Genomic DNA, 23,294 nt, shown 5'->3' with positions numbered 1-23,294 from the left:
CAAAGTAACTCCCTACCATCAAGGGAGTTGCCTATCATATATAATAGGAAACTACCACTTATGTTGCAACCGACTACATTCTGATGTGGAAATTGGGCTACATCAGCCAACAAAAGTTTAATGAGAGGTAGGTCTGCCTCTTCTCAATGAGTCCTCTCTTTTCAGTTCTGTACTAAAAGCTTGGTTTTGACCTAGATGATCAAGGGGATTGGTAGCAAAATTTTGATGAGGAGGCTGTGTATTGATGTTAATTTAAATCACGATTAAGCATGTACACACCCACATGAGAAATTAGCAATAGGATTAGATGCCAACGCGAAAGTTGGATTCTAATCTAACATTAATATAAGATAGTTGAGAGTTTCTTAAGTAGATTGGAGTGAGAACTTAACAAACAGACCATATGCATGATAAACTTTTCAAGACAACTTCATTAGTTCATTACCAACTTCTATAGATAACAGTAGTCCTTTTTTTTTTAAGAGAAATGAATTTCTCTTCACCTCACTTCACATTACTTCAGTTTATAGGGAATAAGACGAAACATGAATTCAGATGCAGAAGCACCTAAAAACCCTTTAAGAAAAACCAAAAAAAAAAAAAACCAGAAATATCTCCTACCTTTTTACACAGACTGATTTGTTAATTAAAGCTAAGTGTAAGAGAGAAGAGGCATTAATTAATGGATCGACATGATAGCCAAATCTGTCCCTGCGGTTCTAAAAGGACATTCACGGCTCCCATCTTGACCATGGCAGCACCAAATTGTGAGAGGTACAGATTATTATTATTCGCCAGTGCTGCTACTGTAACATTAGTTGGAGTATCCAAATCTATCTCTTGGTCGATTCCTAGAATTCCTTTGTTCTTCTGAATCTGCATGAAGTAGGAACTGTCAACAGTTTCTGCACTTGCAGTGTTCTGATCAAGATTAGCCACATTGTCAACTGTCGAATTAAGGACACATGTCGCCTTCAGAGTGGTAACTAGAGTTAGATCCATTGTTGGGTCGGCCTTGCCCGTGCCCTTGTAATTGTAGAGACGATCTTGAAAAGAAGAACAATGGGCAAACCCAACTGTGTGACCACCTGATCATAATAAACCCCCATCCCCCAATAAACCAAACATTAGTTCAATATCATTAAAGCAATCCTGTAAAACAGATCTCATTGTTTTCATTAATAAAATTGTAAACAGAATTTTTTTTTTTTTTTCTTTTTACCTGTAAACAATCAGAAACACAAAGACTAAAGTTGTGTTTGGTATACATTCTAGATTGATTTCGCATTCTTGGGCGATAAAATTAATTGTTTTTATCGCCCAATAATGCGAAATTGACTTGGACTGTATTCCAATAATGCATACCAAACACTGCCTAAAGAAAGGTGGTGAAATCAGAAGAATGTGATTAAGATTTACATACCAATGAGAGTAACAATGTCTGAAACATTTAATCCTAGAGTCCCAAATGCTGTGATATAGTCAGTAACTGATATCTCAGCTTGGGGGAGAAGAAGATCAGCCTGAGTCTTATTTGAAATAAGTCCATCCCTTCTTCCTGTCGTTACATTCTAGAACTGTCCTCCACCCTGCATGTAAACAATTCATATTATCAAAAACAGTAAGAAACCCACCTATGAGGATCAAAATGATTAACATCACTATTATCAAAAAGAAAAATAAGATAAATAAAATTCAATAATGTAGTTTTCACCCCTTGGCAGCAAAAGATTAATTATTTTTGTGATATTTGAGAAAACGTTACTATCATGCCTGCAACTCTTCAGCCTCATGGACTGATGATCTTGCAGTCTGGATGATTCATATTAGATCTGAGAATTCTTATTTATGTATTATAACAATATTATATTTATACATAAGATAAGGGTAGTGACCCCTATTATGGGGGGGGGGGGGGGGGGGGGGGGGGGGGGGGGGGGGGGGGGGGGGGGGGGGGGGGGGGGGGGGGGGGGGGGGGGGGGGGGGGGGGGGGGGGGGGGGGGGGGGGGGGGGGGGGGGGGGGGGGGGGGGTCGAGAGATATTGTTTTTTTTGTTTTTTTGCTAAAAAGGTCATTTGTATTGAGAAAAAAATAAAAATAAAATACACGAATGGCTACTAAAAGCCAGACACTCCAAAGAGAAGCATTAATTAAAACCCCATCTTCGACAATGGCATCAACAGGGAATTAAAAAACCTTAGGAAAGATATAACTGGATTCTACATGTTATAATAGGAAACAAATCATAATCAAAATCAGTGATTGACATATATATAGTTTCACTATCTCATTTATAAATATACCTTCATTATTAATCAATACATAACTGAGAATTTTCAGATCTAATAATTCAAAACACCTTGATAGGTAATCTGTCAAATTTGGTGGCCTAGCAACCTTAAATGTGTGGTCCACCACTTTTCATATTTTTTATTTAGGTTAAGTACACTTCTTAGATTAATCCAACTTCTTACCAAGACAACAGCTTCTCTAGTAGCCATGATAATGATATCAGCACAAGAGACAATCCCTCTGCCACATTGACTCTCGACAGCTGATTTTATATCATCAATGACATCGTAACCTCTCAGAGTTAGGTTTGAAGTTGTGTTCTTCTCTGTTGAATTGCCATCTAATAGTATCGAAGCATCACATCCCTTTTCAATATTTAGTAAAACAAAAACGAATAGCATGAGCATAGGAACTTAAAATGAACAAAAAACATGAGATTTACTGGAAGTTGATTTAGATTCTCACCCGGACGAAACAATCATGGAATTGCAACCGTATGAGTGCTGGCACAACCGTTATGTCTTTCGCAAATTCTGTGGTCATGGAATTTTTTACGATGGTCTCCACATTTGCACTGCTGTTAGTACATTTTCCATTGTAGTAACCCACCTGAAGAGCAGCAAAACACAAACAAGAGTAGTTGATTAAAACTATTAGGCTAAGCCCAAATGCCACTGTCGTCAAGGCCTTCATTTTTGTGGGAATCAATTTGATGCAGTCAACAGTACTTGGCAGTGATTAAGCCTCATCTCCCTTCTGTCCTCTATTTATAGGACTTACAGAGTTGAAACTCCTGACTACATTTCCAAATCATCACTTGGAAGCACATTGCTTGACCATTTTTTAATGTTACATAACTTCAACAGTATCCATACGTGCAACCAAGTAAAACCTTAGAACAATCAAGTACAGCTGCACGTACATGGCATTCATTAATAAGCAAGAAATCAATAAAAAATGCTCTAATCTGATGCAGAGGGTGTTATTGAGGAAGCCTGATCCAGAAAGTGCTGTGGGGAATCTTCGGAGGACCATTTCGCCTTCAAAACATGCCAGAAAGGCCTAAAAGTGCGTACATCAGCGTCATAGGCTCTAACTCCTATAGATCTCGTCGAGACCTTCGACATGATATGCATACAGACATATGTTTGGTTCAGGTCCAAACCTGATCAGGTGGGTCTTTTGGGCTTTCAGTGGTATTTCTCTATTTTTCTGGGTTAGGGTCCTCTTAAAAAGTATTCTTATCTTTGTGAGAGTGTCATGAGAGATCTGAGGGTTTGTAATTTTCTTCAAAGAAGTAGTGAATGTAGCCTACCTTCTTGGGGGTTAACCACATAAATCCTCGGTGTTGTGTGATTATCTTCTCTTCATTTTGGTTTTCTTCTGCAAAATCCTCATTTCTGGGCGTTGGTTTTTTTAACAGAGGGAATGTGGACCTGCTGAAATAAGTCTGATAACGGACCAATTGTTGTTTGCCTATGTCAAACTGATTTAAAAACACAATCTGTTTCTGACTTGCTTCACTATCAAATAATGAAAAAGAAGAAGACGTTGACTTTGATTTTGATTTGTCCTTTCGTAAATACTTAATTTTTCCCTTTCTCTTTCTTGTCAACGAAATTGTTATATAATACAAGCAGTACGGATTAATCAAAATGAGTCGGAGACGGCGTATATAGTGCTGTACAAGCACATGAGAGAGGGTAGACACATAATATACAAGTTGAAGGCACAGCCACACAAATCTTTAACAAACAAAGAACTTTGTACTCTATGAAGAAAGAAGTGTTGACACAGACTTAGCTCCTATATATTTCAAATGGCTACACGATCACAGCTGCAACAATGGAACCCATGTTCTCAGAACCGTGAAACCCTAATTTATAATTTTTTTTTTTTTGGTGTATCAACACTACTGTGCACAGTCAGCCCATCTTCAACGGCACATCTCACTTTCCACTCTTGGATTATTGTATTTGTGTGATTGAGTCAATCACAACAACTCTCTTACCTTGTTTATAGTGATTGGGTCAATCACAACAACTCTCTTACCTTGTGTATAGTGATTGGATCAATCATTTTTTGATTGATCCCACAATATTTGTCTTCCTTGTATAGGTTCCCTGATTGATAGGGTTAACATACATTGTCATTGTAATCTTTTGTACACTCATTAATCATATATATGGAGCACTATCCCCACAATGGAGGATAGGCTGTAATATTCATCTAATATGGTATCATTGAGCCAATAACTCCAACGAGATAATTCTTCCCTTCTCATTTCTCTCTTCTCTTCTATACTACCTTCTTTCCTTTTCAAATGGGAGAAAACTCAACCACCCCAGCCACCACCGTCCCTGCATCTTCCCCATTTGCAGGTGCACATTATTCCCTCACTCTCAAACTCACCAATAAGAACTTCATCTTTTGGAAAACTCAGGTTGTTCCATTTCTTCGTGGCCAGGACTTGTTTGGCCATCTCGATGGCACCCTTCCCTGCCCCTCGGATGATGGTGGTGCTCGTACATGGCGCAAACAAGACAATGCCATTATGAGTCTCTTGATAGCCTCTTTGCCCGAGGATGCTCTCCATGTTGCGGTTGGGAAAGACACTAGCCGTGACATCTGGGATGCTTTGCATCTTGCATACGGTTCATCTTCAACCACTCGTGTTCTCTCCCTCCGCATGGCCTTTCTTGATTTAAACCAAAAGGTTGATGAGCCTGTGTCTACATTTCTCCAACATGCCAAGAACATAGCGGATGAACTTGCCTCTGCTGGCAAGCCAGTATCCAAAGAAGATTTTAATATTGGGATATTCAAAGGTCTGCGTCCAAAATTTCAAACTCTGGTCCCCACCCTTATGGGACGGCCTGAACCTATATCTTATAATGATCTCCAAGGCTAACTTATTAGCCATGAATTCATTGTCAAAAATTCACTGAAGCAACTCAGCTTGACCGAACCCACTTCTGAGCCAGCACCTTCTGCCAATATGGCTTAGAAGGGGTCCTCCTCTACTACGCCCTCATCGTCCTCCACCCACGGTGGTCGCGGTAGGGGCAATTGAGGCCGTGGTTGTGGTCGGGGCGAACGTGGTGGTGGTCATTATGGCCGTTTCTATTGTACTTATTGTCATCGGACTATTCACATTGTTGACCGATGTTTTTACAAAACTGGGAACCCCAATATCGGTACCAACCCTTCGCCTTACCCATCCCCACCATCAGCCTATTTTATCCACCCCTATGTTCCACCTTCCCATCATCCCATACCACCCCCCTATGGTGCTACATTTTCTCCCACTCCCTCCACCTGGTTTTCTTACACTGGGGCGTCCCACCATGTGACCCCTAATCTACAACAGCTCACATCTTATGATCTGTATTTTGGCAACTCACAGGTATAGGTTGGTAATGGTAAGACCCTTCCCATTTCTCACACAAGACAGTCCTCATTTTCTACTCCTTCCCATTTATTTACTGTTACGCCCCCATCCCGATGTAAGATATTTTGTCACAATAGGGGGTGACTGGGACAATCACACATCATCCCAATACCTACCAGGATCACAGATACAGTGTCCCGAGCCATAGTCCACCCTGTCATCACATTATAATGACAGAAAGGAACGTACCAAATGGAATTAATCGTTCCAATCACAGAGTTAGCAGAAGCGAAATTAAATTAAAATATGTGAAATTATAGAGCATCAGTTCTCTAATGATATCACATAGTACAATATCAATGCTCGTAACCGTTCAATGGCTCCTAATAATTAAACATACAGTTTGTACAAGTTTGTGGAATGAATACATAAATTAAATAATAAATAATTGCCCCAAGGGCATCAATTCTTGGGTGTACATCTACATCCAAGTCACGGCCACTGACTCCACTTGATTTGCATTCAACGGTGCTCATCAAAGTAGTGCCTCCTGCATAACAGCTAAAAAGGGGTTGTACAACGGGGTTAGCTACACTAGCTAGTGAGGGAGCAAAGGGGAATGCACATACACCATACAATCAATATCAAACAGAATGATGCATGCTAATATTAGATTTATTTTCCACCTAGCTCACAATTCTATTGGTCAAGTATATGCTACTGTGATAACTCGGGAGACACTGAGGGTCACTTATCCTATCGCTCTAGTGAAACCTCAATTATCACAAGGGGACCTAGCTGGTAGAAGCCATCATGACCACCCAATGGCAGACCCCGATAGCCATCACTACCCCTGACCTGGCCTCTCCCGCCTCCTCAGCCATCAGATGCTCAGACTATCCAACATATAAACCCCTGTTGGCAAGGGTCGTAGCATAAGGGAACAAACATCCTAACCACAGATATACTATATGCAGGTCCTATCGCCCAGAGAGGTATTTTGGGTGCATCAACGTCCCATTTCATCTAGTACCGGGGTACCAGCACGGCACGACACATACAGACCAGGATGACATATAACAGTTTTCATAATTAAATAAGTTGGGGTTCTGGTACCGGCACACCTGACACCGTAGCCCGATAAAATGGTGAGTAGTCTATCACATTCATAAAAGATCACATTTAAGAAAATCAATGCAATGCCCACAACGCTTATAAATATATAATAGCATGCTTAATAATGCCAATTATTTAATAATCAAACCCAACCAAGTCACCCAGAACCCACTCACCTAACACGGGTGTAGCCCGGCGTGATTGGCATGAATCTCACCGAACATCAGGTCTTACCCGGCGTGGTTCACATGAATCTCACCGGTGCACCAACCTAGACATACAAAAGAGAATGTTAAAATAGGTATAGAGGGGTCCCATGCTAGGCCCCCAAGGTTAAAATCAAGTTTCAACCCAGACAGCACGAGCGGACTCATGAGCGGTTTCAACAAAGGTGAATCCGCCCTTGACTCCATTCAGGCCAAAAGGTAAAAATAAAGCGAGCGGACCCACGAGCGGAACTTCTTACTTGGATCCGATCGTGCATCCGTTCGACACCTGAAACATAACTAAAAGGGAGCGGATCAACGGGCGGATGTGCTTCTTGGGTCCGCCCCTGCATTCGTTCAATTTCCTGAGACATACCCAAGAGCAACTGGCCTCGGGCGGAGGCAAATAAAGTGAGTCTGTGCCTTCGTCAGCTCAAGCCATTTTGCAGGGTTTGTACTGGGAGGACTGACGGACAGTACCACGATTGGTGGATCCGATCGTTCGTCCGCCGACAATCCAGTCCGAGATTTCAAAGGGTTTTTGCTCTAGCTTGAAGCTTGGAGTGCCCCAAGCTCTCAAGGACATAGGAGGGGTGTCTAAGCCTTCCTAGGGTCACTAGAACCTAGGCTTAACCTCATGATCCAAGATCCAACCAGGATTGGTCTCAATCTGGTCTAAAAGGTGGGTTTTAAGGTTCAAAACCAAGGCTTTGCAATAATGGCTACAAATGCAGTTCATGGGAGTTCAAACCAGATCTAGGTCAGCTCCATTAGAGCTCCAACTAGGGACCGAACTCCACTTTGAGTCCCAAATGGAACCCTAGGTCAGTCCAAGCTCAAGAATACAACTAAAATACAAAAAGGGAGGGAGAGGTATCAAGCTTGGAGTCTTAACTTGGTGAGGAGCTCCAATGGAGGAGCAAGATCCAAGGCTAGGTGAGCCCCCTTGCTCTCCTCCCTTCCTTTCCATCTCTTCTCCTTCACCTTCTTCTTCTCCCTTCGTCCGGACAGCAAGAGAAGGAGATGTGGGGCAGCCAACCACCTTGGCATGGCTTCCCTCTTCTTCCCTTCCCCTCTCATTCCTCTCCCACTTCTACTTCTTCCCTTCTTTCCTCCTCCTCTTTCTTCTCTTGTCTCTTCTCCTCCATGATTTGCTTGGGAGAGGGAGAGATAAGTGAATGGGAAGGATTCTCTTATCTTTAAGGGGTAGAAGGGGCCTTAGGTTATGTTTGGTTAGGGGTCCTTAGAATGTAGTTTAGCCCTTAGGCTTTAAATGGGTTTTTGGGCTAGGTCTTAGGCCATGTTTGGTCCATATCATGGCCCTTAGGTCCCTTTAGTTAACTAGGGTCTGTTTGGGTTGGGTCCAAACCTCACTAGACCTATTAGCCCTTAAGCCTTGTTTGGTTTTAGTTAAGTTAGTAAAATCCATTATTTAATTAAGTTAGGCCTTGTGGGCCCACCTTCCCAACTAATGGTAAGGGTAGGGATTCACATGGTCCAAAGGTCCAATTAGGGTGTCCAGGACACGGGGTTGTGGGTCCCACAAAAAAATAAACCAAAAGGCAGATGATAGCACAAGCGGATCCTCGAGCGGATTCAGTTCAAGTGATTCTGTTCGTGACTCCGATGCTGCTATCAAGGCCCAAACTTCAAGGAAAGTCGCGGGGCTTTGGCCCACACTTCCAGGTCTTCAAGGGACCTCTTGTAATAATATTTTGAGTCTGGGGTCTCAGATGTTGGCCTGTGCCACCGTTGTATTGCCCTTGGTAAAGGTCTGAACTGCCCCGGGTGTAGGGGTATATTTGGGGTGCGGGTGTAACATTTACATTATCTAATATTTTATATGTGCCCTCCTTAAAAAAATCATTATTGTCTATTTAAAAATTTGCTTCAGATAATGACGTCTTTTTTGAATTTCACCCTTCTAATTTTTTTGTTAAGGATCGGACTACCGGCCAGGACTACACTTCTGAGCGGACAGGGTAAGGGCGGGCTCTACACCCTTTCCACCGCCCCTCCATCCTTTGCACTCATTGCTAATCGTACTTCTATACCGGGTTGGCATCATCGCCTGGGACATCCAACAGAACAAATTGTGCGCTCTGCCATGCGACCAATAATTTACTAGTTTTTCAAACTAAATCCAATAATTTTTGTAATGCCTGCCAACTTGGTAAGGCATGTTTGCAAGAAATAATTACCGCAAGTGTACAGATCAATCGTAGCTACGGGTCAAACTCAAGGAGATATATGCCACCCTATTTTACTCACTTTAAAGCAATGCAAAGTGAACCAAATTAAAGTGTTAAATTAAACTAATTAAACTAATGAAAATTAACGCATCCTAACTCACAAGCATCTAGCGAATTGAATTGGCGTCCTAACACACAAGCATCTAACCTATCAATACTAACGTAGATTCAAAGGAATAAATTGCAGCCACACATCACAACCACATAAAAAAAAAAAAAAAAACAAAAGAAGAGATTAGAGAGGGAGAATGAGACTAAGAGATTAGAGATGTAAAACCGAAGGGGTTTGCACCGGATTGAAATTGCTTGCTTCTCACACTTGAAATGGAGCTACCAAATCTGAAATTAAAACAAAAATAATTAAATTAAAATCTTGCCATAATGCATGATGATAATAGTAACTAAAAAAATAAAGTCTTAAAAGCATGATTGAATTAGAGAGATAGAGAATGAGAATGAAAATAAAAATAATGGAGAATGGAAATTCCTAATAGAATGGAGGGATTAATGGAGATGAGAATACTAATAAGCTAAAACTAAGAGAAGAAGAAAGAGGTAGAGAATAAGATGAAGAAATTAGAAACTAGAAGAATTAAGAGGTTAAGAAGAAGAAGAACATAAAAATAAAAATAAGAACTTAATACTCCCTTCTACCAAAGTTGAAAGTGCATGAATTAACTAGACTTTGCATGAATGTAATTTGATGAAGCTTGAACACTTGATTAATCCTTGCATGGCTTTCTCTTCCAAGTCTCTAACTCGATCTTCTCACTAGAATTAGAAGCCTAGACTAGAAAGCTTTAAAACTAAACTAGAATTAAATTATTACAACCAAATTTAAGACATGAATTAAAATTAAAGCATGAATTAAACCTATTACAACCATTGAATTGAAATCATAAAATCAAACTAGAACTTAGAAAGCCAAAAACTAGAAGAAGAGAAGAAGAAATTTCACTAAGGAATTGAACTAAAAAACTGAACTAAAAACTAACTTATTACAACCCAAAGGGCAAGGGTATTTATAGGGAGAAGGGGAGAGGAGAAGGGAGAAGAGGGAAGAGGGGGAGGGGCTCCACGGTTTTGGGAGCTCCTTTCCTTCTAAAATCGTGGAGGGGAGAGAGAGTGAGAGAAGAAAATCCAAAAATAAGGGAATATTCCCTTCTCCTTCCTCCTTTATAATGCTTGACTCCCAAGAAAAAAAAGAAAAAATAGAAAGAGGGAGAGGAAAGAATCCTAGCTACATACACCTTCTATTTTTGAAAAAGTAACCTTCTAATTCTAATCTTGTGCTTCCTTATCTTTGTAGGTGTCTTCTCCAAGCAATGAGATCAAGGCATCTTTAAATTTTCAACCTTCCAAGGATAAGAGCATCTTTTCAAAAGAAATTTATCAAAAGTAGAATTCCAAAAGTGCCCTTGGAAAGTTGGAGGAGAGAGAGAATAATGATGATGACTAGGATTTCCACTTAACCAATTAGTAAAATGCCAATGTGTCCTCAAAGAAATCGTGGAGCATTGGTGCTCCCTAGAAAAAACGTGGACAACTTTGTGGGCCTTCAAAAATCGTGGAGAGCATGAGGCAGTGTGGGTCCCCCCATATGGCTAGAAGCTCTTCTCTCTCTTCATGATCGGAAAATTGCCAAAACGGTCCTGTACTTGTGGTGGATCTCAACCATTGATTAGAAGTACCTTCCTTGATGCTAAAAATATCCTTGGGAAGTGGCAGAATGTCTATGGGCTTGCATTACAGCTCATTTCTGACCCATTATCCTTTCTTGGGCTGAAAAGAATAATCAACTGCATGGAGGCCTAAACGGATGCCTAACTGAATTTTGTCACGTCCATCTTGCTCAAAATTTATCTCTAAACACAGCCATGCAAAAACATTTGGCAGCTTTACGTGTAAATTTGGAGATGTAGCCCCCGATAGTCCAGAATAGCAATAAATAACCCAAAAACCTGAAAAGCACAAGAAAGCACCGAGTAACTCTGTCCAATGTGGTAAAATGTATGCTTTATGCCCTAAGATTTCACACATAAATGTGCTCATCAGATTCCCCCACACTTGAACGTTACTTGTCCTCAAGTAAACAAAAAGAAAAACTAACCTAGAATGCAAAAAATCCTAACTCACTTTCGTAGGAATCACGGTTACACTTAGCATGTACAACAAGCCTTTGAACCCCTAGTGGACGAGTTTTATCTCGTGAGTGTTTGCAGTGAATATACACCCAAAATTCAATAAAAAGAAAGAATGCTGCAAATTTCAATCATCACATAAGTGGGAAAGTGCACATAATCCCAAAGAGTGCTCAATTAAAGATCAAAGAGCCAAAGGTTCCCCCACACTTGAATTTTATCACCCCACATCAATTCAAGTAACAAGCATGCATCAAGGTCAAAGGATCTCCTCATATTTTCTGAACACTACTCACCTTCAAGTAAACCACTCATAGCATCGATGGAACCAAAGACTTAGGCTTTGAGTATTTTTTACCATACTTTCTTTTCAGGCATTAAGGCAATGGCTTTTCTTTCACAACATTAAACTCTATTTCTGCTCCACTACTATTCCCTGAATAACATGGTGGAGCATACACCAGACTCCCAAATACTTGGTAGCTTCGCTTTTTGCATATATCCATAAGACTTTGAGACATTGATGCAAGAGTTTTTTTTTTTGAGTTTCCTTCCAAGGAATTTCGAACAAGTCACCCTGCTTCCTGAGGCAACAGTGCCTTGTCTAGTCCCAAGGAATTTCACTTTCCTTTCTTTTTTTTTTTTTTTTTTTTTTTTTTTTTTTTCTCTTTCACTTTCACTTTCATGCCTTGCCTTGCCACAAACAAATTGGTCTCAACTATTAGCCAAAAGATCAAAGGGTCTATAAAACACATAGAAGAATCTAGCCATCAAACGAAATAGTGCTCATATTTTCCAATTCAGTCCCTCTCACCATATACATACCCATTACCGTCCTTGAAAAGGGATTTTTTTTTTATTATTTCGCTTGCTAGGGCACCTAATTCCCTCTCTCTCTCGCTTTGCAATTAAAGAAACGTATGTACAAAACCAAACTACCGCCACAATCAAAATTCACAAAATTCACCAATTCAGTCCAACACACCCCCCCACACTTAATTCATGTAGTGTCCTCAATGCATGCAGAAAAGAAGGAATAAGGACAAGGGAAGGGATACATACCAGGAACTCAGTCTTCAAGGTAAAGAGGCTCATGGAGATCCATGACCTCTTCCTTAACTGGAGCAGGCATCTCAATGTATGGCTTCAAAAGTTGGCCATTTACCTTAAATGTTGCATCTGTACTTGGATTGAGAACTTCAACAGCCCCATGAGGATAGACATTCTGAACAATATAGGGGCCATCCCATCTTGAACGCAACTTACCTGGAAAGAGGTGCAAACGAGAATTGTACAACAAAACTTTCTGACCTACCTCAAAAGATTTTCTCAAAATGTGCTTATCATGGAAAGACTTGGTTTTTACCTTGTAAATTTGGGCATTCTCATATGCCTCATTCCTAAGCTCTTCCAACTTAGATAGTTGGAGTTTCCTATGGGCACCTGCAGTGAGTAGATCAAAGTTAAGTTTTTGATAGTCCAAAAGGCCTTGTGCTCAAGCTCAACAGGTAAGTGACACACCTTTCTATACACCAGATGGTACGAAGATTGACCAAGATCGATCTTGAAGGTGGTCCTATGGGCCCACAATGCATCTACCAACCTATTAGATCAATCCTTGCGGTTTGGGTTGATGGTTTTCTAAAAATTTGCTTTATCTGCCTATTTAAAACCTCAACCTGGCCACTAGTCTGGGGATGGTAGGGTGTGGCCAACTTGTGAATGACACCATATTTCCTAATGAGGGCCTCAAAGGGCCGGTTACAAAAGTGCTTACTTCGATCGCTAATGATAGCACGGGGAGTACCAAAATGGGAGAAGATGTTCTCCTTAAAAAATTTCACAACCACCTTGTGGTCATTGGTCTTACAAGCAACAGCCTTAATCCATTTGGACACATAGTCCACAGCAAGTAATATGCACATGTTACCAAAAGAATTAGGGAAAGGCCCCATGAAATCTGTGCTCCATACATCAAACAACTTAATCACCAAAATTGGGTCGAGGGGCATCATGTTCCTCCTGGTGAGATGCCCTAAAGATTGGCATGAAGGACATGCCTTGCAATAAGTAAAAGCGTCTCTAAAAAGAGTAGGCCAATAAAATTCACATTGTAAAATCTTGGCCACTGTCTTATTGGGCCCACAGTGGCCTCCACAAGCCTGATCATGGCAAAAAGATAGGACAGATTGTTGCTCATGATCAGGAACACATCTCCGGATTACTTGATCCTTATAAGTCTTAAAAAGATAAGGATCATCCCAAAAGAAATATTTAATTTGTGAAAAGAAACGATTTTTATCTTGTGTGAACCAATGTGCAGGTGTCACACCCGTAACCAGATAATTGACAATGTCAGCAAACCAAGGTTCACTAGACACTGCCATCAGAAATTCATCAGAAAAATTCTCGTTGACCGGAGAATGGACAGTCAAAGAATTAGGCAGCCAGGATAGATGGTCTGCAACCAAATTTTCACATCCTTTCTTATCCCTAATTTCAAGATCAAATTTCTGCAATAAGAGGACCCACCTAATGACGTGAGCCTTAGCATCTTTTTTCTACACAAGATATTTGATAGCTGCATGGTCAGTATAAACAATCACATGTGAACCAATCAAGTAGGGCCTGAATTTCTCTAAAGCAAACACAACAGTTAAAAATTCTTTCTCAATGGTGATATAGTTAAGCTGTGCATCATCAAGAGTCCTACTTGCATAATAAATCACATGGGGCAATTTGTTGATTCTTTGCTTAAGAATAACCCCTATTGCAAAATTAGAGGCATCACATATAAGCTCAAATGGCACTATCCAATTTGGAGCTTGAATAATGGGGGCTGAGGTCAATGCTTTTTTCAATTGCTCAAAACTCTTATGATACTCAGGGGAGAAATCAAATGGGTAGTCCTTTGCCAAAAGGGAAGTGAGAGGTCTAGCTATCTTGCTAAAGTCCTTGATGAACCTTTTATAAAAACCTACATAACCAAGAAAAGATCTAATGTCCTTCACACTCTTGGATATTAGGAAAGATCTAATATCCACACACCTTGGCTGTAATCTGTCGGATCCGAAGACTGTTGATCTGCAAGAGTGCACAGATACGCGTCGCCGGGCGGATAATCAAAGCCTAAGTAAATAAATTAGAAAGATTATATTAATACACACTAAATTATCCTACGTTACTAGGGGTGACCTTGGTCAATCCTCCAGACCAAAGCAGGACTCAAAACTGCCATGACAGCAGCAGTGGTCGATTGAAACTGGTCTATTCAATGGACCAGTAGGCTGCTGTGGTAAAAAATCAACAGGGGTTTATGATTTTAGACCCATAGGGTGCCCAAGTACTGTTCTAAGTGACTACAGATGTTAAGTTCAAGTTCTTCATCAATGGTTTTCACTGGTTGATTGGACTGGTCTATCCAATGGACCAGTGGCAATCAACCCATTGCTCCAAGTGTAGGAACAGGGCTGGAAAGATGTGTTTTGCATTGGGGTTTATACCAAAGGCTCTAAAAAGAGTGTTCCAGACCTTGGGGTAGGTCTAAGACAACACAGGGTTAGGTCCCCAGCAGTGGTTGATTGGTACTGGTCCATCCAATGGACCAGTAGGGGCTTTAGACACAGAATCGGATGGGGTTCACACCAGGGGTTTTAGATGGTACTACAGTGGTTCCATCAATGATTTGGGTTATGCTTCTATGCCAGATATAAGTTTGGTTGCCCAAAACTCGTGCCGGGATGTCAGATTAGCTCTAAACACTGGTACAGAGCATGAATTTTAGCTAGGATGACATGCAAGGCCTCATACGGGGCATTACAGACCAAGAGGTAAGCTAGGGGTAGCACAGGTTTTAGTTTCCTGCAGTGGTCGATTGGTACTGGTCCATCCAATGGACCAGTGCAAGAACAGCTCAAAAATTTAAAAGTTAAGGCTGTTTTGGGTTAGATCTTTGGATCAACAGCATGCATGGATGATCAGGGGTTACAGTAGGGTTCCATGCATGATATCCAACCTATATATAGTGATAAAGCAAACATGTATGGAGGTTTTGAGGTCTATGGCCCATATGGCTAATCATTCATGGTTGCTCATATAAGAGACTACAGGAATCAATTTAAAAGAGTTCAATTAGTTCAGAATCAGTACTGTTATGAGCAAGAGACCATGGAGTTGTCATGAACACTAAGAGAAACATATCCTATACTAAAAGATACATTCAAAGCTCTATAAGGACATGGAATCTTAACCATCCAAGATTGGGTATGGTGGTTATAGAATATAGAACATGGAAAAAGGAGGGATGAATGGTTCAGAATGATAAATCCTTACATGCATGCAAGACTTAAAGCATCGAATCTTAGAAAGCATGCTTTTTATTAAAGAAATCATGGGTACATGGTTATGCAGCCATAAATAGAGAAAATTCATGGTTACAGCCATGGTAATGGCTAGGAAGAAACAGGGAAGGGCTGGGTAGGCTTACCTTATAGGGTACAAGCACAAGGATGGCTCTAGCTCTTGCTTTCCTCTTCTTCCCTTCTCTTTCTCCTTCTCCTTCTCTTCTTTCTCTCCAACGGACTGAGTAGGAGAGATTTTTAGACTGAGGCTGGTCTTTATATAGACCCAGCCACTAAGGTCTGTTTGCCAAATGTGTTTTATGAAAAACACATTCTTAAAACCAATTCTCTTATGCAAATAGCTTCAAAGTGGGCCCCACACAATCACATTGTTAGGACAATATTTCCTCGGATCATTCTAGGCACGGGGAGGTGATCCGAGACACAAAACACTGGGCCCCACGCATCCGAGATGCATTCTGTGCAGTTTTGCAGTACTGGTCGATCCAACTGGTTGATCCAATAGACTAGTAGGGGTGGACCAGTAGGTACATCCCTACTGTTTTTGCATCAGGGTCCCACTAAGGCCTGTGCCATGCCTAGGGCATTGTCCTTGTATAACTTGTGGCCTTTAAACCCCATTTAATCATTTACAAATGACTTTATTCTTATTTTGGTTTAAGCAGGGGTTGTACCTCAGGTTGTCCATCATTTTGTGTATGGAACAGCAGCACAGATCTGGTAGCTACCTTTGGATCGGTAGGTATGACATGACCAGAGTTTCCCCCTAAAAAATGATCACCGGGTCGGTGCACCATAGGTTGTTAGTGGGTAAGACCCAGGATCCATCGGGTTCCAGACCTACATTCGGAGTTCGGGTCAGGGTCCGGGCACAGATGTAACATCCTCCCCCCCTTACAAGAATTTTGTCCTCAAAATTGACGTACCTTATAAGCTGAAAAGGCGAGGGTATTCTTTATGCATTTCTTCTTCATTTTCCCACGATGCTTCCTCGGGGGTGTGGTTTCTCCATCAAACCTTGACATGAGTAACGGTGTGGTTGCGGAGTTTATGTTCCTTCCGAGCCAGGATCTCTTCGGGTTGCTCCACGTAGGTCAGGTCAGCGTCAAGATGTTCTGGTTCAGTCGAAAGTACATGTGTCGGGTTGGTGATGTACTTCTTTAGCATCGACATGTGGAACACATTATGTACACCTTAAAATGTCAGAGGTAGAGCTAGCAGGTATGCTACTGGTCCAACTCTTGTTAGGATTTCGTATGGACCAATATTCCTTGGGCTTAATGTCCCTTTCTTGCTGAAGTGCGTGATGCCTTTGGTTGATGATACTCGAAGAAATACCTTTTTTCCTACTGCGAACTCAATATCCTTCCTTCTGTTGTCAGTGTAGCTCTTCTGCCTTGATTGAGCCACTTTAATCTTTTCTCTAATCATGTCCACCTTCTCACATGTGACCTGTACTAACTCCGGGCCTATCATGTGTCGTTCTCCAACTTCATCCCAATAGAGAGGTGTGTGGCATTTCCTCCCATATAGTGCTTCGTAGGGTGCCATTCCAATGGTGGAATGGTAGCTGTTATTGTAAGCAAATTCTATCAGGGGAACATACGAGTCCCAACTATCCTTCATCTCCAATTAACATGCCCTGAGCATATCTTCCAATGTCTGTATGGTCCGCTTGGATTGCCCATCGGTCTGAGGGTGGAAGGTAGTATTTAGGTTTAACTGAGTGCCCATAGCTTGTTGAAAGCATTTCCAAAATCTTGAGGTAAATCTAGGGTCTCGATCAGATATGATGCTGACCGGCACACCATGCAGGCGAACTACACCATTGATGTATAGCTAGGCTAGCTTGTCCAACGAATAAGTAACCTTTATAGGAATAAAGTGGGCCGACTTAGTCAATCTATCAACGATCACCTAGATTGCATTCATGCCCTTCTTTGTCAAGGGAAGACAAGTTACAAAGTCCACAGTAATATGGTCCCACTTCCACTCAGGGACTGGTAATGGTTGCAACAGCCCATGTGGTCTGTGCCTTTCCGCCTTTATCTATTGACAGGAGAGACATTCTAAAATGTACAGTGCTACGGTTTCCTTCATTCCGATCCACCAGTAATACCCCTTTAGGTCCTTGTACATCTTTATGCTGCCTGAGTGTATAGAGTATGGTGAATTATGGGCTTCTTTGAGAATTCGATTCTGCACATTATAATCGGCTGGGACGCACAATCTATCTCTAAATTTCAGCGCTCCATCACTAACAATTGAGAAGTCTGGGTCCTCCCAAGTTCCTTGTTGGATGCCTCTAATAATCTTCCATAACTCTGGATCTCTCGGCTTTTTTTCTATGATCTCATCTCTGATTGATGGTTGGACATCCAAGGCTGCCAACAATACTGCTGTCCCATCAATCATTAGTTCCAAATCAAACTTTCTAGCTTCCTCAATCAATTGCTCACTAATAGCTAGTGAAGCAAGGGATTATGTCTGGGCCTTCCTGCTTAATGCATCTGTGACTACGTTGGCCTTTCTGGGGTGGTATTGTATGTGTCACAGTCGTAATCCTTTACTGGTTCCAACCACCTTCTTTGTCTCATGTTCAGATCCTTCTATGTGAAGAAGTACTTTAGGCTCTTTTGGTTGCTGAAGATTTCACTTTTCTCGCCATATAAATAATGCCGCCTAATTTTCAAAGCAAAAACCACCGCCGCTAACTCTAGGTCGTGAGTGGGGTAGTTCTTCTCATGTTCCTTTAGTTGCCTTGATGCATAGGCGACCACCTTCCCTTTTTGCATCAATACATAGCCCAAGCCAGTTCTAGATGCATCTGTGTACACAGTCATGTCACCTGTGCCATCAGGGATGGTCAAAATCGGAGCTGACACCAATAATCTTCTAAGCTCATGAAAAATTTTCTCACTAGCATCCGACCATTCAAACTTTGCTCCCTTCCTGGTTAGACGAGTCATGGGCGTCAATATTCGTGAAAAGTTTTCAATGAATCGATAATAGTAACCGGCCAGTCCCAGGAAACTATGGATTTCCGTGGCATTCTTCGGTGTCTCCCATTCAAGGACCGCCTTGACCTTCCCGGGGTTGACTTTAATGCCCTCACTCGAGACTACATGCCCTAGGAATCCTATCTGGCGGAGCCAAAATTCGTACTTGCTGAATTTCACTAACAATTGATGTTCCCTCAGCCGTTGGAGTACAAACCTCAGGTGATGTGCATGATCCTCTGCATTCCTCGAATAGATTAAAATGTCATCTATGAAGACTATGACATACTTGTCCAGAACATCATGAAACACTCTATTCATCATATCCATGAATGCTGCAGGGGCATTTGTCAGTCCGAAGGACAGCACCAAAAACTCATAGTGTCCGTACCTCGTTCTGAACGCAGTCGATGGATATCACTGCTCTTGATTCTCAATTGGTGATACCCAGATTTGAGGTCAATCTTTGAGAAAACACTTGCGCCTTGCAGCTGATCGAATAGGTCATTGATGCCTGGCAACAGGTATCGGTTCTTGATGGTAAGTTTGTTCAATTCCCGATAATCGATGCACATACACATACTTCCATCCTTCTTCCTTACAAACAAGACCGAGGCTCCCGAAGGCGGCACACTGGGCCAGATAAATCCTTTCTTTAATAGATCCTGCAACTGAATTTGTAATTCCTTCAACTCTATAGGCACCATATGATATGGTGCTTTAGACACCGGGGCTGCCCCAGGAATCAGATCTATTGCAAATTCCGTTTCTCACTCTGGTGGCAGTTGAGTTACGTCTTTGGGAAACACATAAGGAAATTCCCAAACTACATCTAACTCCTCCAATGGCTTTACCTTTTCCTATGTATCCCTGACTGTAGCCAGATACCCCTAGCACCCATCATCCAATAACTTCTTCGCTTGGAGTGCGGATATCATCACCTTCTTGGGCTTCCTCATCGGTTCACTTTTATAGGTAAATTCATCTCCTTCCTTAGGCTTAAACACGATCTTTCTTTCCGCACACATGACACTTGCTCCGTGAGCGGACAACCAATCCATTCCTAAGATTACATCAAAGTCCTTCATGTCAAACTTGATCAAACGTGCCATCAAGTTCCGCCCGCAAATTTCTATGGGGCAAGCATCAAATACCTCTTTCAAACTTATTACACTTCTAGCTGGGGTCCTCACTATAAACTTGTGCCCTATATTTCTTAGAGTTATGTTCATTCTACTTGTAAAGATACTAGAGACAAAGGAGTGCGATGCACCAGAATCAAATAGCACATACGTAGGGATGGAAGCTAGGTTTAGAGTACCTAAGTTTGGATTAAGTTAATGATGCAATCAATAGTCTACTCAGTAATATATAACTTATCTAACTTTATTCTGTGGTTCCTTTTGGAAAAGAAATACCTGTCATTACTTTCGGATCCACCTCTGCTTCCTCATTGGTCAGCGTGTACACTTTCCCTTGTGTCCGGCCATCTTGGTGTTGGTAGGGCCGGCCAGATGATTGGAGTCTTGAGGGTACGCTATTTTTCCAACGCACACAGTCTCTTGCGAAATGACCAGGCTGATCGCATCTGAAATATTGGATGGGATTGGTAGATTAGGAAGGAGGCACAGAGCGGGCAGATTGAGAAGAAGCTTGACTTTCTTGGCTTGTCGCCGACTGCGGAGTCTGGACCGAGGTCGTAGTTTAACCAGAAGCCGGACGAACATACTGATTTGACTGATTATAGGCCAAACGGTATGGTTGCAAGTTTTGGCCCGCTTTCAGCCGTTGGTATTGCAGTGGACTAGGGCTGCCAGGATTCTTGAAAGTCTTGTTAGGCCAGTTGTAATTTTGGAAATTGCTTGGCCTCTTAGTTAAACCTTGTGATGCAGTCAACTTATCCTTTAGTCTGTCTTCAACAGTCTTAGCCTTATCAACCATTCGAGCATAGGTTTCAATCTCCATAATTGACAACATAGCCCCTATTTCAGATTTGAGTCCCTTCTCAAACTTCTTGGTCTTGCTTACCTCATTCCTCAAGTGATCTGATGCAAAATGGAGCAGATTTTCAAACCGTTGTTGGAATTCCAGTACTGTCTTTGATCCTTGCATAAGGACAGAGAACTCTGCTTCCTTTCTATCTCTGAGGCTCTCAGGGAAGTAATTCTTGAAGAACACTTCTTTGAATTGGTCCAATGTTGGGTCAGGATGAGTTGCTTCGAGATTTGGCCGAGCTGATTTCCACCATGCTGCGGCTTCATTTTGTAACTGGTACCCAGCGCATATTAGTTTCTGGGCATTGGTACATTCTAGCACTTCAAAAGCCTTCTCCAGGGCACTAATCCACCTCTCAGGTTGTAGTGAATCTGATTCGACCTTAGAGAAAGACAGAGGGTGGAGTTTCTTGAACTTCTCCATCACTTTAGCAGTGGAGTTTTCTACTGTAACCTGAGCCACCGGAGGAGGAAAGTTTGGAGGGCGGTTAGGTTGTGACACTGCTCTCTGCTGTGTGGCAGCCATAAGTTATGTGTTCATGCGGGTCATTAGCTCTTGTTGTTGTTGCTGAATCTGTAGTTGAACTTGCTGCTGTTCTGCTACTGGTTGTTTGGCACTGGTTGATCCAATCGATTAGTTCAATCGACTAGAGAATCGGGCAAAATATAAACCCAAATCGTGGTTCATTTCTCTTGAACCCAATCTTGGTTTTGGCTGAAGGGAAGCTATAGGAACGACCAGAGAAGCTTGGAACACTCATCCCCCACTATTCCTAAAGGTTTTCTAAGGATTCTTGCATCCAATCTTCAAGATTCAAGGTGAGTTCTCAAGAGAAACCAAAAACTTCTTCCAAATTTCTGCTATTTCGTTTTTCTCTCTATTTCTCCCAAATAAACCTAGAGTTTTACATCTCTACTAGTTTTCTTCAATTCCAAATGCATGTCTTTATAAATTTGGGGGTTCCTTGGCATGATTCTCATTGGTATTCATGCTCCTTGCTGTTTTTTTTCTTCTTCTTGCTCTCTCTAAATGGCCTAGGGTTTGCATCTCTACATATTTCCAACATCCAAATGCATAGTTGTGTGAGCCAAGGGTTCTTTAGCCTATTATATATATATATTTTTTAATATCCATGCCACCTTGCTGCTGTATTTTTTTTTTACTTATGGCATTCCTGTTTTCTCTCTTTTTTTTTTTAGATGTCTACTCGCCATACTCGAAGCAAGGGCAAAGAAATTGCAGCCAGCAAGCGCCAAAGAGTTGAATCTGAGTAAACCAGCATCAAAACCCCCATCTCCAGGGTCTGAGGAGCCTTCTTCAGAGCATGAATTATCTTCAAAAGAGGGTGAGTATGATGAGTTTTGGTTTTCCTGCTACCAGCATGCTTGAGATTGGAGGAGCTTCCAAGATAAGAAGGTAGAGAACGGAAAGATAGTGAAAGTAGAGGACTTCCCACAATTTAAAATTTATGAGAGGTTCAATGCATTGGGTTGGGCTCCAATGCTTAACCCCGAGCTTCCTTGTTACCCTAACCTAGTTAGGAATTTCTACTGCTAGCTTGTGAGGATGAGTGTCAAGGCTATGGCCTTGTAAGTTTGGTGAAGGGAATCAAGATTGTATTTAATTGTACCGATTTAGCCGCCATACTTCATGTAGCCAACAAAGGCTTCAAACTCTACTGTAGGCCCAGGGCTGACACTAGTGAGAACTTCCCCATGGAGTCCCGCGGCCATATGTTTAAGGCGTTGACTGGAAAGGAGGACTTCCCGAGTTCAGAAGTTGATTTTAAGCCATCAGCCCGGTTATTGAGCAAGTGTGTTCAGTACAACATCTGCCCCAAGGGTGGAAAAAGGCGAGGGGTTTCTATACTCTGGGCCTTTATTACTTTTTGCTTGTATAAGGCAGGCACAAGGGAAGCTCCAGAAATTTACCTGCCATATCTGATCATGGAAGTGATGATGTATCACACCAGGCACCCATCAGACGGCAACCTGCCATATGGTAGGCTTCTATCCCAGGTGTTCAGGCACTTTGGGGTTGATTTTACTAGTGAGGTTGAAGGAGGGGAGGGAAAGGCTCCAATTAGTAGGACTACAATAAAAAAGATGGGTTTATTGGGTGCCCCAGGGAGCAATGATGAGGGTGGAAATGAGGGTCAGATAGATGTTCTAGGAGCGACTGATCTACATGCAGGAGACCTCCCAGGTGCAGAGTAGTTCACTGGCTCTACCTCTCAGGCAGCACCTCCATCTCCAGAGACTTACAGCATGAGGGACATGATGATGGAGCTTCGATCTATGGGTGGTCAGCTTAGAGAGCTTTCTTCTATGGGTGGTCAACTTAGAGAGCTTTTTACCACGATGCAGCATGGTTTCTCAACACTTGGTGGTAGGGTAGCCACCATAGAGCAGAGGTTGGACTTTTGGGATGCACGCTTTCAAGTTGATTCGCATCCACCTCAGCCACCACCCGATCCAGCTCAGTAGTAGTCTTACTTTAGTCCTTCTAGGAACTCTAAGACTTTACTTTATGTTTGTTTCTG

General features: G+C 41.8%; 3 protein-coding genes across 3 annotated transcripts; all 3 read right to left on the bottom strand.

Moving 5' to 3' along the window:
• Window positions 1-675: 675 nt before the first annotated feature.
• LOC122652412 (peroxidase 60-like) lies at window positions 676-1,002 on the bottom strand. Its single transcript, XM_043846147.1, has one exon. The coding sequence runs from the start codon at window positions 1,000-1,002 to the stop codon at window positions 676-678; it is 327 nt and encodes a 108-aa protein (XP_043702082.1).
• A 569-nt stretch (window positions 1,003-1,571) lies between these two features.
• LOC122652402 (peroxidase 60-like) lies at window positions 1,572-3,418 on the bottom strand. Its single transcript, XM_043846135.1, has 5 exons — window positions 3,287-3,418; window positions 3,150-3,203; window positions 2,757-2,900; window positions 2,474-2,656; window positions 1,572-1,589 (listed from the first exon to the last, which is right to left on the bottom strand). The coding sequence occupies exons 1-5, from the start codon at window positions 3,416-3,418 to the stop codon at window positions 1,572-1,574; spliced, it is 531 nt and encodes a 176-aa protein (XP_043702070.1).
• Window positions 3,419-20,461: 17,043 nt separating this feature from the next.
• LOC122652380 lies at window positions 20,462-21,277 on the bottom strand. Its single transcript, XM_043846103.1, has one exon. The coding sequence runs from the start codon at window positions 21,275-21,277 to the stop codon at window positions 20,462-20,464; it is 816 nt and encodes a 271-aa protein (XP_043702038.1).
• Between the last annotated feature and the right edge of the window lie 2,017 nt (window positions 21,278-23,294).

Source organism: Telopea speciosissima, chromosome 1, assembly GCF_018873765.1.
Source record: "Telopea speciosissima isolate NSW1024214 ecotype Mountain lineage chromosome 1, Tspe_v1, whole genome shotgun sequence".
Classification (NCBI taxonomy): Eukaryota; Viridiplantae; Streptophyta; class Magnoliopsida; order Proteales; family Proteaceae; genus Telopea; species Telopea speciosissima.
Note: the sequence above shows the minus strand (reverse complement) of the source record. Positions and strands in the feature narration are given on the sequence as shown.

Bases quoted from the DNA above. Each gene is read 5' to 3' on its own strand.
- LOC122652402 (XM_043846135.1), bottom strand. From the start codon at position 3,418: ATGTCGAAGGTCTCGACGAGATCTATAGGAGTTAGAGCCTATGACGCT. The intron at 3,204-3,286 runs GCTTCCTCAATA...ATGTACGTGCAG, and splicing joins CACAGCACTTTCTGGATCAG to CTGTACTTGATTGTTCTAAG. The intron at 2,657-2,756 runs GTGAGAATCTAA...AATATTGAAAAG, and splicing joins TCCATGATTGTTTCGTCCGG to GGATGTGATGCTTCGATACT.
- LOC122652412 (XM_043846147.1), bottom strand. From the start codon at position 1,002: ATGGATCTAACTCTAGTTACCACTCTGAAGGCGACATGTGTCCTTAAT.
- LOC122652380 (XM_043846103.1), bottom strand. From the start codon at position 21,277: ATGGCTGCCACACAGCAGAGAGCAGTGTCACAACCTAACCGCCCTCCA.